Consider the following 16,005-nt stretch of genomic DNA (forward strand, 5'->3'; position numbering starts at 1 on the left):
ACATCAATGTGATGTTTCTGATTGATCAATTGCCTCCTATAAGCACCCCAACTAGGGATTGAACCATTAACCTGATATGTGCCCTGACTGGGTATCGAACCCGGCACCTTTTGGTTCATAGGCTGACGGCTCCAACCAACCGAGCCATGGGCCAGGGCAGAAAGCTGCTATTCTTGCTGGAGGCCAACAGGGAACCCAGGGCAGCCCCCGCTCCCCCCACACCTCGTCCCCCTCTCTGCCAAATGGAGGCCTCACTCACCACGTTCTGCTTGGTGGTGCCCTCATGGCCCTGGAGGACCCGGATCCTGTGCCTGCAGCGCATGCGCTCGATCTGCTCCACAGACTGGTGCCCAAACTTCTGCAGGGAGACGGGTCCCTCCTGGGCACGAGGGCACAGCCCGGCTGCCCCTGCAGCCCTTCCCGTCTCCCCAGCGAGCGCCCGCAGGTGGCGGGACAGGCAGGGCCCCACTACCTCATAGGAGTCCCGAATCAGGTCCGCAATGTCGGTCACCGGAGGGGGCTCCTGGTCTTCAGAGAAAAAGGCGTGGTGGCTGCCCACAGGGGGCCCGGGGCTGTCCTCATTCTTGATGTGATCTAGAAACCTGAGCACACCCGCAGCGGTGAGCCAGCTGCCTCGCCTGGTCACTGGCCCGAGATGTGGCTCAGCACCTGCACATACCGCTCATTTGTCCCGACCCCAGGAAGAGGGCAGGGCCACAGCTCCTGTGCTCTGTTTCATTGTGAGCCAGACTTGCCGACTGGCTCTCTGGTCGCAGGGCTCTGCGCTCTCCGGTGACGGCACAGGAGCCGTGCCCAGGTGGTTCAGGCTCGACAGCTTTCCGAAAGGGAACCTGTCAGCCCACTCCCCTCAGCTCCGGGGACCCCCTGAGCCCCTCCCCCGCCCACGGCCCAGTCAGACCACTAGGGTTCCATCTATACTCGAGACTTTCGAATCTCCTCCGAGGAAAGCATGCAGGGCCCTTTCTCGGCCCTACTCCCGCTTGGCTGAGAAGAGGGAGGGGAGACAGTCACACGGGTCAACAGTGCCACCAGGGGGTGGGCCTGGGTGGCAAATGGCTGAGGGGCAGTAGCCTCCAGGCATAGCCCTTGCCCACAGCAGTGCCCACCTCATCCCGCACAGCCCGCAGCCGTGCGCACCTGCTGAGGAGCACGAGGGCCTGGCTGTCGTCCCGGCTGCTGCACAGGGCCCGGGCGTTGGCCTCCAGCACAGCCAGCCCCAGCTGGAAGATGGCCTTGATGCCATCATAGAAGAAGCAGTCGACCACATGCACAGCACTCTCCAGGGGCATGATGCTGAGGAAGAGCGTCAGGAACCAGGAGAGCGACAGGGACGCCAGGGCAGAGGGGTCGCGCAGGCGCTCTGCCAGCTCGGGCAGCTGCTCCTGGATGAGCTCCTCAAACACGGACTGGTCCACCTGGGCCCCTGAGGAGGGAAGGCCGTGTGGGTGGGAGGGACTCACTCTCTAAAGTTAGCATGAGCTCAACACCTCCAAGGGAAGCCAGCAGCACAGGGAGACAGAACCCCCTTTGACAGATTTCTGATATTGTGACCAAGGCAATTCCATGGGGAAAGGGCAGTGTTCAGTCCAGGGGTATCTGTATGGATATCCGGATACTTCACACCAGACAGAAGAGTGCACTTGGGATGAGTCGCACGCGAATGCTATGAAACTTCCGGGGCGGGAAAAGATTAACCAATGAGCTTATATGCATAGATGCACAGCCCATGGACAGACAATAGTGCGGGAAGGCCTGGGGATGGGAGTGGGTAGAGGGAGCCCATGAGGGGGAGGGAAGGGAAACATCTGTAATACTTTCAACAATAAAGATAAATTAAAAAAAAAAAGAAAATACAGGAAAAAGGCAAATTTCTTAGCACACAAAAAGCACTAATCATAGAAAAATTATAAATTGGACTTCATCAACATTAGAGATGTTCTTCAAAAGATAACATGGAAACACAAACTTCAAACTCAGAGAAAACACTTGCAGTAAGTGTATCTGACAAAGGCCCTGCATTCAAAATAAAGAACTCCTGCAACACAGTAATAAGAAGTGAATCACCAACACTCTTAAAAACAGGCAAAAGACTGAACAGACTCTTCAAAAGTGATGATAAACAAATGGCCAGTAAGAACAAAAATGTATGTTCAACATCACTGATCATCAGAGAAATGCAAGTCCAAACCACCCTGGTGTACCACTTTTTACACACTAGAACAACTAAAAGTAAAAAGACAATTCCAAGTGCCAGCAAGGATGTGGAGCGACCAGAACACTCCTACATTGCTGATACAAGGCATGTGACTACATTATATATGCTTTGAGAAACTGACCGTTTCTTATGAAGTTAAACATACAATTAACCTATGACCCAGCACTTCTACTCCTAAGTAAATACTCAAGAAAACTGGCAGCAGGTATTATTCACACAAAAGCTTAAATGTTCATCACAACTTTATTTAGTATAAAAAATTGGAAACAACTCAAATGTCTAACGGGATGAGGTAGACAAATGGCCATATGCATGCTCAGCGAAAACTCCTCAGCGAGGACAGGAGCAAGCTGCTGGCTGCATGCGGAGGAAGCCAGTCCTGCAGGGAGCACTGTGTCATAGTCACACCCGCTCCAGAGCAGGCTACTTCATTGGTGGCGCTGCGCCCAGGGTTGCCTGAGGCAGTGCAGGGCAGAGGGAGCCTCCACCTGCTCAGCCTGGATGAGGTGGCATGCGCAGTGCGGCCTGCCCGGAACCGGCCTGGCACGTGGAGCCCCAGCTATCCTGGAGGACACTGGTGACTGATGGCAGTACGCCTCCTGGACGCCAAGGCTCTCTACCCATTGCTACTCTGTACCAGGTTACACCACCTCCCACAATACCAAGTGAGAAGGGAGGCAAGCCAGTGAACCAGCCCAGGCACAGGAAGGAATACCAGGGCCCGCAGAAGGCGGGAGGCAATGCCCCTCCCCTGCCGCCCTCCCTCTCCCAGGGTGTCCGAAGCCCTTCCCCTGCCTCGCCCTCTGTCAAGGCCCGTCTCAGCTGGCTATTTCCTGCCCCCCTGCTGTACCTAACTCTGGGCCACCTCCACCTCCACCTCCGCTGGCATGATTGGGAGGTGCCCTAAGGGTGTTACCAAAGCAGCTTTGGCATCATGTTCTCCACCAGACAGCTGCTGGACCGCAGACAGTGCGGATTCAACATGCGCCACACTGCCGGCTCCGGGTGCTTCAGGACAGAGTGCTGAGCTGCGAGCTCTCCCCCGAGCCTGCCAGGCAGTGGAGCTCCAGGCCACCCCTGAGGCCAGGCCTATGGGCGGGCTTCCCTGTGTTCTTCCCTCAACTCCTCCTCCCCTGACCCCCAGCTGGGAGACACCTCTCTGGTTTTCATCATTCAACTGTTTCTTGAGCCTTGAATTTTTCTTTCCTTCTTGTGAGTTCAGTGATCAACGTAAAACAATGTGTTTGTTTTTTATTCAAAATCTGTGCTTGTAGGTGACCTTATTCCACCCTTTTGCCAAAACTGCAGGGAATCACACCAGTGAGCCACACCCATGAGCCACACCAGTGAGTTACACCAGTGAGCCACACCAGTGAGTTAACCAGTGAGCCACACCAGTGAGTCACCACAGTGAGCCACACCAGTGAGCCTCACCAGTGAGTTACACCAGTGAGCTTTGCAAACCCCGGAGCCCTACAGTGGATGCATAAGACTGAGGGGTCCCAGACCCTGGGCCAGGACTGGGAGAGTCGCCTGGCCTGCGCAGGCCTTTCACATGCCAGGTACCCAGTGAGGGGGATAGGAGGGAGAGCTGGAGGAGGAGAGTGAGGGGGAGGGGTGCTTACCCAGCACACGGCGGTTGAAGTAGTCGGGGAGCATGCGCTCGCACACCGCAACCAACAGCCAGAAGGCGTCCTCCTCGGTGGCGTAGAGCAGCAGCACGGAGGCCAGGATGTTCATGGACTGCGGGCCACAGGGGGCGTCACTGAGTGGACCACATGGGCCTCAGACATTAAATCACACATGTCCAAATGCCCTACAGCTCAGTATCAGGGCGCCCACCCCCCCATGCCCGGCGGTGGGATGACCGTGTGTCTGTCAGTGTGGTTAGCCACCATCTTAGTCCCCTCCATAGTCAGCCCGTCCTCTCGGTCCCTGCAGTGGTCAAGCCCCGTGGTCAGTCCTGTGGTCAGCCCCACCACAGTCAGCCCGCCGTCTCGGTCCCTGCCGTGGTCAGCCCACCGTCTCAGTCCCCACAGTAGTCAGCCCCGAGGTCAGCCCTGTGGTCAGCCCCGTAGTCAGCATGCCGTCTCGGACCCGCAGTGGTCAGCACACCATCTCAGTCCCCGCAGTGGTCAGCCCTGTGGCTGGCCCACTGTCTCGGTCCCTGCCGTGGTCAGCTCACCATCTCGGTCCCTGCAGTGGTCAGCCCCGAGGTCAGCCCTATGGTCAGCCCCGTGGCTGGCCTGCCATCTCAGTCCCCGCCCTGGGCACCCTGTGGTCACCCCGTGGTCGGCCCCACCGTCTCGGTCCCACGGGCAGTGTGGGACCCGCTGTGGTGCCCCCTCAGGCCCAAACTAGACTGCCTGTTCACACAGGCACACACACTGCAGCCATGATCTTGCTTATTCCCAGGAAAACAACGTTTAAGATCTCGTATCTGAGTGTCAGGAGCTTCCCTAGTCCAGCATGGAGGGCCTGCTGGGGGTTCCGTGCGTCTGCACCACGGAAGCCCAACAAGCCCCCGAATCCTCGGGCAGCCCAGGCACTGCCCACCGCGCTGAGGACATGAGCACCCCAACACCATTTCCTCCCCAAAGCACCGTCACATTAAAGCTGACCCTGCACATTCCAGAGGGAAGACCTCGCTGCCAGCAGGCTGCTCCACGCCAGAGGCAGGAGGCTGTCCAGCCTGCCCGCCGGGACTCGGCCCAGAGGTGCTCAGGCCTGGGCACCAGTCTGACCCGGCAAGCAGCCTGCCTGCCCAGGGTGCCTTCCCTACCTCCCTGACACCATCTCAGGGGCAGAGCCTTCCCAGGACAGTGCTGGTCCCGAGGCCGGACACAGTCCAGAGCCAGGGCCAGCACCGTGTAGACTGAGGGCCTGCCCCCCGCACCTCACCTGGCAGTACCCGATTCTGGGGTTGCGGTGGGCGTAGGCTGTCAGGACTCTCCTCAGAGCGGCGATGCCCGTCTCAGTCTGGAAGGCGGGGTGCTCCGGCAGGGACCGGTGCAGGTCCCGCTCGATCTCCTCCGTGGCCAGGCAGCACTTCCCCAGGGACTCCTCCACCAGGTGCCCATAGTAGCCGGGATGCGAGGCGAGGTCGGTTATGGCATCTGGCGATGAAAGGTGTTTCGAGGAGGTGGGTTCCCAGGACAGGTCAGCGGGCACAGGACCTGCCCTGTCGGAGAACCTCAGCGGGGTCTCCTGAAATATTATGAGACTACACACAACCAAAATGACTTCATTTCTGCCCAAAACAAAAAGAGCATGGCCTTTCTAAGAATAACCACATATAAAGGGCAAAAAGTTCATACTGTAAGTGCTTATTAATGTGCTCCTCTAAGTTATATTCCCTAGTGACAGAAAGAGTGAATGTGTGCGTGCACACTCACACGCATACTTACATAGATACACACAACTTTCATGCATTAACTCGACAAGAAAGAACTGAGCACCCATGTGTCAACAGGAGAAGGTGACACTATGGTGAAGCAACAGCAACAACTGTCCAGGAGCCAATGCGGCATGCACACGGACAGCTGCACCGGCACGCACACAGACAATGCACCCGGCACGCACACTACAGCTGCACCCGGCACACACACGGACAATACACACGGACAGCTGCACCCGGCACGCACACTGACAATGCACCCGGCACGCACACTGACAATGCGCCCGACACGCACATGGACAATATGCCCGGCATGCACACAGACAGCTGCAACCGGCACGCAGACTGACAATGCACCCGGCACACACACGGACAATACACCCGGCACACACATGGACAATGCACCCGGCACGCACATGGACAATACACCTGGCACATACACGGACAATGCACCCGGCACGCACATGGACAATACACATGGCACGCACATGGACAGCTGCACCCGGCACGTGCAATGACAATGCGCCTGACACGCACATGGACAATACGCCCGGCACACACACAGACAGCTGCAACCGGCACGCAGACTGACAATGCACCTGGCATGCACACGGACAATACACACGGACAGCTGCACCCGGCACGCGCAATGACAATGCGCCCGGCACGCGCAATGACAATGCGCCCGGCACGCACACTGACAGCTACACTCACCACGAACAGCTTCAACACTCAGCAGCCCTTTCGACTGCTAAGGTCACAGCCCTAGTGAACTGACTGGGCAGTCGGTTCTTTAATATGCAGTGAGAGTGTGAACGGTCCCAGGACCCCCACGGACACCACAGCTCATGGTGTTCAAGCCCTATAAGGCGTCGGGCCTGCACATGACCTATGTTGCATGGGGACTACGGCAGGGTTGGCTGCCCATCTCCAGTCCCTGAGGTGGGCGCTGAACTGGGCATGGGGCAAAGTCAAGTGCTGCTTTTTAAAACTTCCTGGGATTCCCCCGCCCCAAATGTTTTCAATGTATTGGTTGAATCCACACGTGGAACCCCAGGGACATGGGACGATAACCATACAGGCGTATCCAATAGGTCCACTGCCCAGCCAGGTGGCTCGGCGGTGGAGGCCCCCTGTGCACCAAAGGCTGCGGGTTTAATCTTGGGCGGGGCCCATATGGGAGGCAACTGATCCATGTCTCTCTCTCCCTCCCCTTCCTGTCTCTCTAAAATCAATAAACAGATCCTCAGGTGGGGATGGATAAATAAAATTAAAATTAGGTAAAATAATAAAATGAAATTTGTTCATTAAAATACCCGGAAGACCATCCACCTAAACTGCTTTAGAGGACCAGATGAAGAATAATGTTACCTTCTTTGCTTGCTCCGCCATTATTTTCTTTGCAATATGAACATAGACTGTTTTTATTAAATATAAAAATACAGAAGGCATTTTTAATTTTAGAAGAAATTTAGGCAGGTGCACAGAGACATTGTGACAGGCCTGGGAAGTGCACCCAGAGTGTGGCCGTGCCCCCAGCCCTGCACCTGCTCTGCCCCCAGCCCTGCCCCTAGCCCTGCACCTGCTCTGCCCCCAGCCCTGCCCCCAGCCCTGCACCTGCTCTGCCCCTGGCCCTGCACCTGCTTTGCCCCTGGCCCTGCCCCCTGGCCCTGCACCTGCTCTACCCCCAGCCCTGCACCTGCTCTGCCCCCACCCCTGCCCCCGGCCCTGCACCTGCTCTGCCCCCGGCCCTGCCCCTGGCCCTGCCCCTGCTCTGCCCCCAGCCCTGCACCTGCTCTGCCCCTAGCCTTGCACCTATGCCCCCAGCCCTGCCCCCTGGCCCTGCACCTGCTCTGCCCCAAGCCCTGCACCTGCTCTGCCCCCAGCCTCAGGAGCTCACTGCCAGGAACACAGCAGGCCCTGGGGATGGGCACCCTCCCAGGTTCCCACCGCATCCGAGGGGATGGCAGTCACACTGCTGACTGGGCCTCCTCCACGGGCGAATGGCTCCTGTCAACCTGGCGATGAGGCATCCTGCTCAGGAGTCTCAGCCCATCCATCCACCCGTGAGGTCCCAGCACTCACAGCAGCAGGGGGTGGACCTGGGGCTGTGGCAGCGCCAGGCAGGCCAGGCAGGGGAGCAGGACAGAAGGTCCCCAGGGAGGAGCCCAGGAGCCAGTGCTCAGGGTTATTGCAGCTCCTGCCAGCGAGCCGCCTGGGAGCGCCGGGTGCAGCCTGTTGCGGGCCCACACCCAGAAAGGCCCTTCGCTGCAGGGGCAGCTCCTCACAGAGCCCCCAGGACAGGACAGACTCCAGCCTTGCTACGGCCTCACTACTGCACCAGCCCCACGCCAGCCAGATGCAGGCAGGGACACTGAGGAGGCCTATCCTGTCAGGGAGGCCCTGAGGTGGCAGGAGCGAGGTCAGCCCAGCGCTCAGCCTGCTCCGTCACACCCACCACTCAGCCTGCCCCGGTCACACCCTGTCACAGGCCTGCTCCAGAAATCACACAGGCCCAGAGCACAGACCCGCTCACCTGAGAAGAGCAGCCAGAGTCTGCCGCGCAAGCACTCAGGGAGGCCCATGGCCACCAGCTTCCGGATCTTCTCCGTGCGGAACATGCACACGGTCCTGCCATATTCCATAAAGTGGTCCTTCCACAGGCTTATCTTTATCTCCTCCCTGGACTGGAAATGGGAACATCGTTAACATACAAAGAAGCCTGCCCACGCCTCACCCATGGTCCACGCCTCCCCCCATGGCCCACGCCTCCAGCCCATGCCTCCCCCCATGGCCCACCCCTCCCTCCACAGCCAAATGCCATTTCCTTGGCAAACTGGATGGGAAGAAAACGTCTGTCCCAACACTAAAGTGACCCAACGCAAACGTGAGGAGGAGAGGGGAATGGAGTTCTAGGGTGCTCATCAGGGGCCTGGCTGGAGCCCACTGTTTGATCAGCCCGCAGAGGGGGAGGGGGGACAGTTCGGAGTTAAAGATCCGAACCTGCCCTGAGCTTCCTGCCGGCTGGAGGAAACACTGAAAACACCGAATTGCTCTATCAGAGCAAGAGAGATGCGGCTCCTCAGGCAGCTGAATAGCCTCCGAGTTACCCTGACGGCAGACACGCCAGCTTCCTCTGAGATGCTGATTGATGTGTTTAATGCCTCACGCCCTGGTAAGGGGAGCTCGCGCGTGCGGTTTTCACCCGTTTCGTGCACCAGGTGGCCGAGGCCTCAGTGTGCAGCCCAGGGGCTCCGTGTGGGTGAGTGAGCCCGCGGTGAGGAGCAGGAGGACGCGCAGCGCAGCCCGGGAAGAGCATGCACGGCCACCAGAGAGCATGGCCCCGCAGAGCCGCCGCCCGCCAGGGCACCACCTCGAAGCGCGGCCTCCTGCTTATTCACGTCCTGCACTCACTTCCCTCCGGCTCTCCCGCCAGAGATGAAACTACTGATATAACAAAATGTTTTAGTTCAATAAAACAAGACAGGAGACGCCGCCCCTGGAGACAGAGAAGTGATGCTGTGGGAGGACACAGCTGCCCTGGGCCAGAGGAGGGTGTGCAGGGAGCCTGCCCAGGGCACTGCGTCCTCTCCCCAGGGGCCAGGCCGTGGGGGCCAGCAGCCCTCCTCTGTGGGCCAGGATGCCAGGGGGGCTGTTGTTCTGGGTGCCGGCACCCGCACAGCCCCGCCCGCCGCGATGCTGAGCTCCGCGATGTTGAGCTCGCAGGAGCAGGGGGCTGGGAGGCTGCACTGTGCCAGCCCCAGGAGCGCCCGCTGGGGAGCCTGCACCCACCATGCGCAGGACAGCGCCCGGGGCCTCGGGGCGCTGCCGCGGGCTCTCCTCTCCCCTCTCCTTGCTGCTCTGAGAAGACACCATTTCCAGGTCCCCAAATGTGTGGTCACTGCACGCGCTCGTTGACTGAAGCACCAGCGGCGTCTGCGTGGGGCGTGGAGGAGGAAGCAAGTCGCTGCCTTGGCACAGGACATGGTGCCCGGAGGTGTGAGTACATGAACTCAAACCTGCCCGGACTGACTCTCAGGAAGCAGACTCCCCGAGGCCCAGTGGCTTTGACCCTCAGGGGAAGGGGGTCCCCTGCGCTGCCCGGGAGACTGCTGTGGCCTCCAGAGCACTGAGCACTGTCTCCGGTCCTCCCTCTGCTTGGGAGGAAGGCGGGGGCGGGGGGAGGGACGGAGACCAGGCCCACCCTCAGGGTGATGAGCTTCTCCTTCAGAGGTTACACGCCCCACGTGACCCCACCCTCCACCTGAGGACATGACCTAGGACTGTCAGAGGTGGCACAGACAGCCACAGGGCCCGAGGACATGACCTAGGACTGTCAGAGGTGGCACAGACAGCCACAGGGCCCACAGCCCGACAGGGCCCCGTGGGTGTGGGACGCCGCTACGCACACTCCCTCTGGACACCACGACCCGACAGGTGGGGACAAGAGGGCTGCACGGTGGACCCACTGCCGGAGGGCGCACCCTGTCATCGCCCTGCGTGGTGCTGTGGTGCACGGGGTGGTCGGCCTGCACCCGCCGTAGCCGGCCCAGCAGCGCCTCCACCAGCGCGTCCCTGTCCTTCAGCTCGATGAACTGGAAGGCCATCTGGCCCCGGACACTGACGATGACCGGGCTGGGCAGCAGGCTCGTGTCCTCCATCTTCTCGATGCTCAGCACCTGCGCCAAAGGGGAGGCAGCATTTAACACATTCAGGAATGTCCCAGGACGGAGGCAGCACCTTCACCACAGCCAGCAGAGCACTGCCCAGCGACCGGTGGCCAGCGGGTCATCCAGCGTGGTCTGCACACACAGACTGCATGCTGGCACAGGCGGCGCACGGACGGGCCCTGATACACCGCGGGAGAGCAATGGGCGCCACCAAAGGGCACGCCCGGGGGACTCCACTTACAGGAGGCCCCAGGAGTGAAGCCGCAGGGACAGAGAGTAGGGTGGTGTGCCGGGGCTGGGGGGGTAGGGAGGGTGTTGCTCAAGGAAGCTGGGAAGGAGAGTTCTGCAGGTGGCAGCAAAACAGCAGGAATCACTTCACGCAGAGACCAGGACACTGCTGTGCATAGATTATCATCCCTGAGAACATAAGCACACATGCCAGCCATGGCTTTCCTGCTCCACTCCTAGAGAGGTAAGGCCATTTATGAAATGAAGGATTGCACAGGGGAAGACAGGCTGGGATGTGGGGAGGGTCTCAGGGGTGAAGACAGGCTGAGACGTGGGGAGGGTCTCAGCTGAAGACAGGCTGGGACGTGAGGAGGGTCTCAGCTGAAGACAGGCTGGGACGTGGGGAGGATCACAGTGAAGACAGGCTGGGACGTGGGAGGGTCTCAGCTAAAGATAGGCTGGGATGTGGGGAAGGTCTGGGTGAAGACAGGCTGAGTCCCTGGGAAGCAGCAGGCTCAGGGGCCCGGCAGGACGGCCTGCCTCACACGGGGCCTGCTGTCCAGTGCAGATGCTGCTCTCCGTGTCAGGGGAGACGTGGTCTCTGCAGTGGGAGGGGCCTGGCCCATGTGCTAGGAAGCGGTTTTCAAGTTTTAACTAAAGTGCTGGGAGGGTGTACAGCTGAGCCATTCCACGTTTATTTTCAAAAGGGATGCTTTTTTTAGGTTGCCTTTTCCTCTCCCCTTTTGTGTCAAAAAGCTGTCCTAACGTTTTAAGTTACAGCTTTATTGATAACAGGGAGGTTAGCATGCCCTGTTCTCACCTATCACTTTTATACAAATCTCCGGTTGCCATAGCAACAACAGGACGTGCAGCAGCCCAATGGGAAGTACCCCACTTGGGCCAGCTCTCTCTGCACCATCCGGCCATCCCCGCTCAGGCCAGCTCCCTGGGCGCCATCCTGCGCAGGCCCACCTCTCGGAGTGGGAGGATAACGCGGCAGCAGCCCTCCTCCGTGCTGGCGAAGCAGATGTAGTGGTCGGAGGTGAACAGGCGCCCGGCAGTGTGGCGGCGGCTGAAGGGTGTCCACAGGGAGCAGTCCTGGACAGCGTGCAGCCTCTCCCGCCGCGGCAGCCTGAAGACGGCCCGGAACAGCTCGCTCTGCGCTCGGGCTTCCAGGTCCCTGGGGAAGCGGAAGGGGATGAACCGAGGCAGGAGCAGTGCCTGAGCCTCCCTCACCACCAAGCACTCACACCCACGCACAGCCTGGCCAGTAAGTGGGTACAGGAAGGTGCCGCCCCACCTGCAGGGTCAGCCATGCTCCCGCCGAGTGGGCGCCTCTGCCCAGAGTCAGGGAAGGACTCTGAGACCCACGCGTTCCTCTCCGGCCTGACAACACTGGGAATTGTCACAAGCCGACTGGTGACAGCCAGTCCCCAAAGCCCGACCCTCGCAGTGCAGTGCCGGCGGGAACGTGACCTGTGGCCTCGCAACGCGCCTGCGGCTCCTCCGAGGGTCGGGCCTAGAGTCCCAAGGGCCCGGCGACTGCCTTTGGACTGAATGGAATGCGTGCATCCATAGGAGCTTACACACGTCCCCGCACCATTATCCATCACAGCCCACGCCGGGAGCAACCTGCATGTCCATCAACTTATACACAGGTAAAAGTGTGATGCACCCTCACAATGAAATGCCATTCAGCTGTAAACAGGAACGAAGTGCTGGCACCTGCCACAACATGAATGAACCCTGAAAACTACGCTAAGGTAAAGAACCCAGGTACAAAAGACCACACGTTGCCTGAATCCCTTTTATGAAATTTCCAGGATAAGCAGATCTACAAAGACAGAAACTAGCCTGGTGACTGTGTAAGCTGGGGGAGAGGGGGGCTGCTTGGTTTGCGCGGCTGCTTCCTGGTGGCGGTAATTGTGTGACAACGGCACATCTCTGGATAAACTGAAACCCCTAAGTGTGCGCTTTAAAGGGCAAGCTGGGCCCTCCCCTCCAGGAGCATGCCCATGCCATCCACCCTCCCCCATAGGCGCGCTCGTCCTAAACCCCAACACCCCACAGGACTTGCCCCAGGGAGCAGCGGGCAGTGGCAGCTCGTCCCGCTCACCCCTGAACCTGTCCCCAAGGCCCCCTTTTCTCTGACTTCCCAGTGAGCCGAGCAGCCCTGCCTGGGCCTCCTGTGCTTCTAGGCCCTTCCTTGTCTCACTATCCAGAGTGTGGTTTTGCTGCGGCCAGTAAGTCCTTGCTTGCTTTTCTAGAATAAATACACAAATGACAAGGGGTGCTGTGTACGGTCCCTGCGTTCAAACTCAAAAACTCCAAGCTGTGTGTGACCTCAGGCCTAAGCCAGGCCAGCGGCACCTGCACAATGGAAACCAGCCAGCAGCCAGCCGCACTGACTGCCCACCATCCACGCACGGGGGCACTGACACAGCACGGCTTGGGCACAGCAGGGAAGGTGCCGGATCAGTCTACCTCGCACTTGCCATCCTGGGAACAGGCGGGCTCCTCAGAAGCTGGAGCAAGAACCATCAGGTGTGTTGCTGAGCTGACGTTAACATGGGCAGTCACACCTGACAACACGGCAGAGAATGCTAGGCGACATGCACACACTTCAAATTCAAGGGACCCCAAAGATCAAGGGGTGGGCAGTGCTCTTATTTTTCCACAAACCCAGAATTAGCGCTCTCCATCTTAGATTAGGTGAAGAGGGATCAAAAACAGGTTTCCCGCTCTCTCCCGGAGCCTCCAAGGGGCGCTGGGGAAGGACTTTCGGGCTCGCCCTGTGGAATGGAGAGTGGGTGCTGGGATTGATGGAGGGAGAAAAGTGTAGCCAGGCAGGCACAGGTAGGCTCTCCCATCGGGCCTATGCGGGTGTCGCTTTGGTGCTGGCCAGAGCCTGGTCCCACGCCCGCCCTCTGGGGTAGCTCAGTCCCCTGCAGCCAGTTCACCTCGTCAAAAAACACACGAAGGCCTGGCTGCTGTGGCTCAGTGGACAGAGCGTCTCCTGCAGACTGAAGGGTCCCGGGTTCGATTCCCGATCGGGGCACATGCCTGGGTTGTGGGCTCCATCCCCAGTGGGGGGTGTGCAGGAGGCAGCCAATTAATGATTCTCTCTCATCATTTATGTTTCTATCTCTCCCTTCCTCTCTGAAAGCAATAAAAACATATTTTAAAAATTGAAAGTAAATAAATAAACGCACAAAGATTTCCAGTCTCTTGTTAGGCGCCCACCAGACACAAGCAGGAAGGCTAGGTGCACTTTCCTAAAAGCCCAGTCTGCACACGGAGCCCCTTTCCCGTGTGCTCACTCCCACAGCTTCCTCTGCGGCCCCCGCTCCACGGAGGCGGAGGGTGGGCTGAGTGGCGCCGGGCAAAGCGTGTGCGCAGAGGGCGGCAGCAGCACCAAGGTGCCCGCAGGCCCCCGCTGCCTTTGAAAACCCGCCCCAGAGCCCGAGGGAGCAGACCTCAGTAACACCGGGCAGTAGAACACCTTCACCCACAGGCTCTTCTCCTCCTTCGACTTCGCGCGCCATCGGCCCAGAGAGCGAGGACCCCGGGCACGTGCCGGAGGTGGGAAGCTGCCCTGTGAGGCGGGCGGTGCCCTAGGTGCCACATAAGCCTGGACAGCCCCAGTGGGGCGTGGGGAGCAGCCAGACGGGGCGCAGGCCGAGAAGCTGAGGATGGTCTGAAACGCCAGGGCAGCTGCTGGGGCCCGGCAGCTGGGAGAGGAGCTCCTTAGGTACGGCGAGGGGTGGGTGGGGGGGGGCGAAGAGCTTGCTTACAATGCCAGAACCGGTTTCCACGACTGCCCTGCGGGGCTGCTTCCCTCCAGCGTTCTCACCACCCCAGCAGGTTTCAATGAAGATACCTTCCATCCCCACTCAGCGAGCCCGCCACTCTCCACCCCGACCCTGGCTGGCTGCACGCCCTCACTCCATCCTTCACAATCGCAGACTTGATCTTCTCTGTTTTAAAAGTTCAGGACTAACCCATTTACTCCTCCTCCTTCCACTCTCTCTCCAGGAGTCGCCTGCTTCCTGGGTTCTCCTGGGGAACCCTTGCCAGGCCCATGTGGTGCCCCGTCCTGCCAGGCCTGACCTGCCTGCCTGATCCTGGCTGAGAGCTCCCCCCACCCCCGTGGGCACAGCCTGACTCTGCGGTGCCCACCGGGTCCCAGGCAGCGCACACAGTGGCCAGGTGTGTGGCCCCGGAGGCGCTGTTTCAGAGCCGCTATCTGGGAAGGGAAGTGAGAATATCAGCAAAGAGCCAGGACAGCTGCCAGCCGCTGACCAGGCCTCGCAGAAGGCTGTTTCCCTCAACGCTGAGCCTGGTCTCCCGGCAGGAAGCCAAGTCCATGGAGTTGAGTCACTACCTGTTTGTGTCCACAGGCGGCTCCAGGACAGAGCCACCGGGAGGGGGAGGGGGAGGAGGAGGGGGATAAGGGGGTGGAGGGTGGCGCAGGCCTTCACTTTCAGAGAAGGTCCAAGTGCAGGGAGCGGCCACACAGGCCCGCGCCCCATCGCCGGCTGCCCTGGAAGCTCCATCGCCAGCCACCCGGAGCCCCTTTTGTCCTCACCTCTCTCCACTTCCTTTCTTTCTTTTTAAAAATTGTTTCGAATTCTTTATTATACATCATGGTGGCACAACTTAAGGCTAGTGAAACACATTGACTATTTTCTAGATTAGCACCTGCGAGGGACCATGAAACTATTTGGAACGAGTGAATGCGGACACGCCGAGCAGGCTCTGTTGAGGAAACATGGCCACAGACACGCAGTGAGGACACGGTGCGCAGGAGGGCTGCATGCCGTCCTACCCGGGGCCCTGGCAGTGGGATGCATTGCAGGACAGCAATTTGGGTGCCTTGGAGCACTTCTAAGTGAGGTTGGCTGCAAGGCTGGCATCAAAGCAATGGGGAAGGGACCCCACTGGCCTCGCCCTGCCCGCAGGTCACCCATTGGCACCTTGGCACCAGGAGGGGAGCGCACAGCGCCCAGGCTGCGCCCTCCCCACCGGCCCACAGGGCCCGCTTCCCTGTCCTGTCGGTGGCTTGCTGGGCTGTGGTGCATGCTTCTGTGTTCTGAGGGCTGGCCTGGGGAGGCATCCCTTCGTCCCTGGGACTGGCCAGGATGGTTCTGGGCCAAGGCCACGCGGCCCTGTGAACCTAGCCCACTTGCTCACTGCTTGTGTGCATGCTTTTTCTCTAAAAAGAAAAACCTTAAAAAAAAAAGGAAGTAGATAGTGCTGACATTTAGCTCATGGCTAGGCTGCCGGGGCAGCAGGCAGCACCAGGGTGAGTGGACTTCGTGGAGTGGTACTTTCGGGTGGGGATGGGGCCCAGCAAGCAGCCAGATAGTGCCTTCCCCTCCCTCTCTGAGATCTCACATTCTGGCGAGGAGACTCCAGGGTCATGGAGCTCATGTGGCAACAGAGCATCGTGCTGGAGGGTCAGGTGCTCGGTC

At 59.5% G+C, this 16,005-nt stretch overlaps 1 protein-coding gene across 4 annotated transcripts in view; it reads right to left on the reverse strand.

Annotated features, from left to right (window-relative positions):
* Positions 1–16,005, reverse strand: part of TBC1D8 (TBC1 domain family member 8) — a 150,824-nt gene that overhangs the window by 29,181 nt on the left and 105,638 nt on the right. For all 4 annotated transcript variants that reach the window (XM_080683310.1, XM_080683309.1, XM_080683311.1 and 1 more), the window contains 9 exons: positions 11,504–11,711; positions 10,118–10,312; positions 9,426–9,569; positions 8,170–8,320; positions 5,138–5,352; positions 3,862–3,979; positions 1,159–1,444; positions 473–602; positions 260–358 (listed from right to left, as the gene is read on the reverse strand). In XM_080683310.1, coding sequence (XP_080539436.1) covers positions 260–358; positions 473–602; positions 1,159–1,444; positions 3,862–3,979; positions 5,138–5,352; positions 8,170–8,320; positions 9,426–9,569; positions 10,118–10,312; positions 11,504–11,711 — 1,546 coding nt within the window. The remainder of the gene's footprint in view (positions 1–259; positions 359–472; positions 603–1,158; positions 1,445–3,861; positions 3,980–5,137; positions 5,353–8,169; positions 8,321–9,425; positions 9,570–10,117; positions 10,313–11,503; positions 11,712–16,005) is intronic.

This window comes from Plecotus auritus (assembly GCF_963455305.1).
Source record: "Plecotus auritus genome assembly, chromosome: 8".
NCBI lineage: Eukaryota > Metazoa > Chordata > Mammalia > Chiroptera > Vespertilionidae > Plecotus > Plecotus auritus.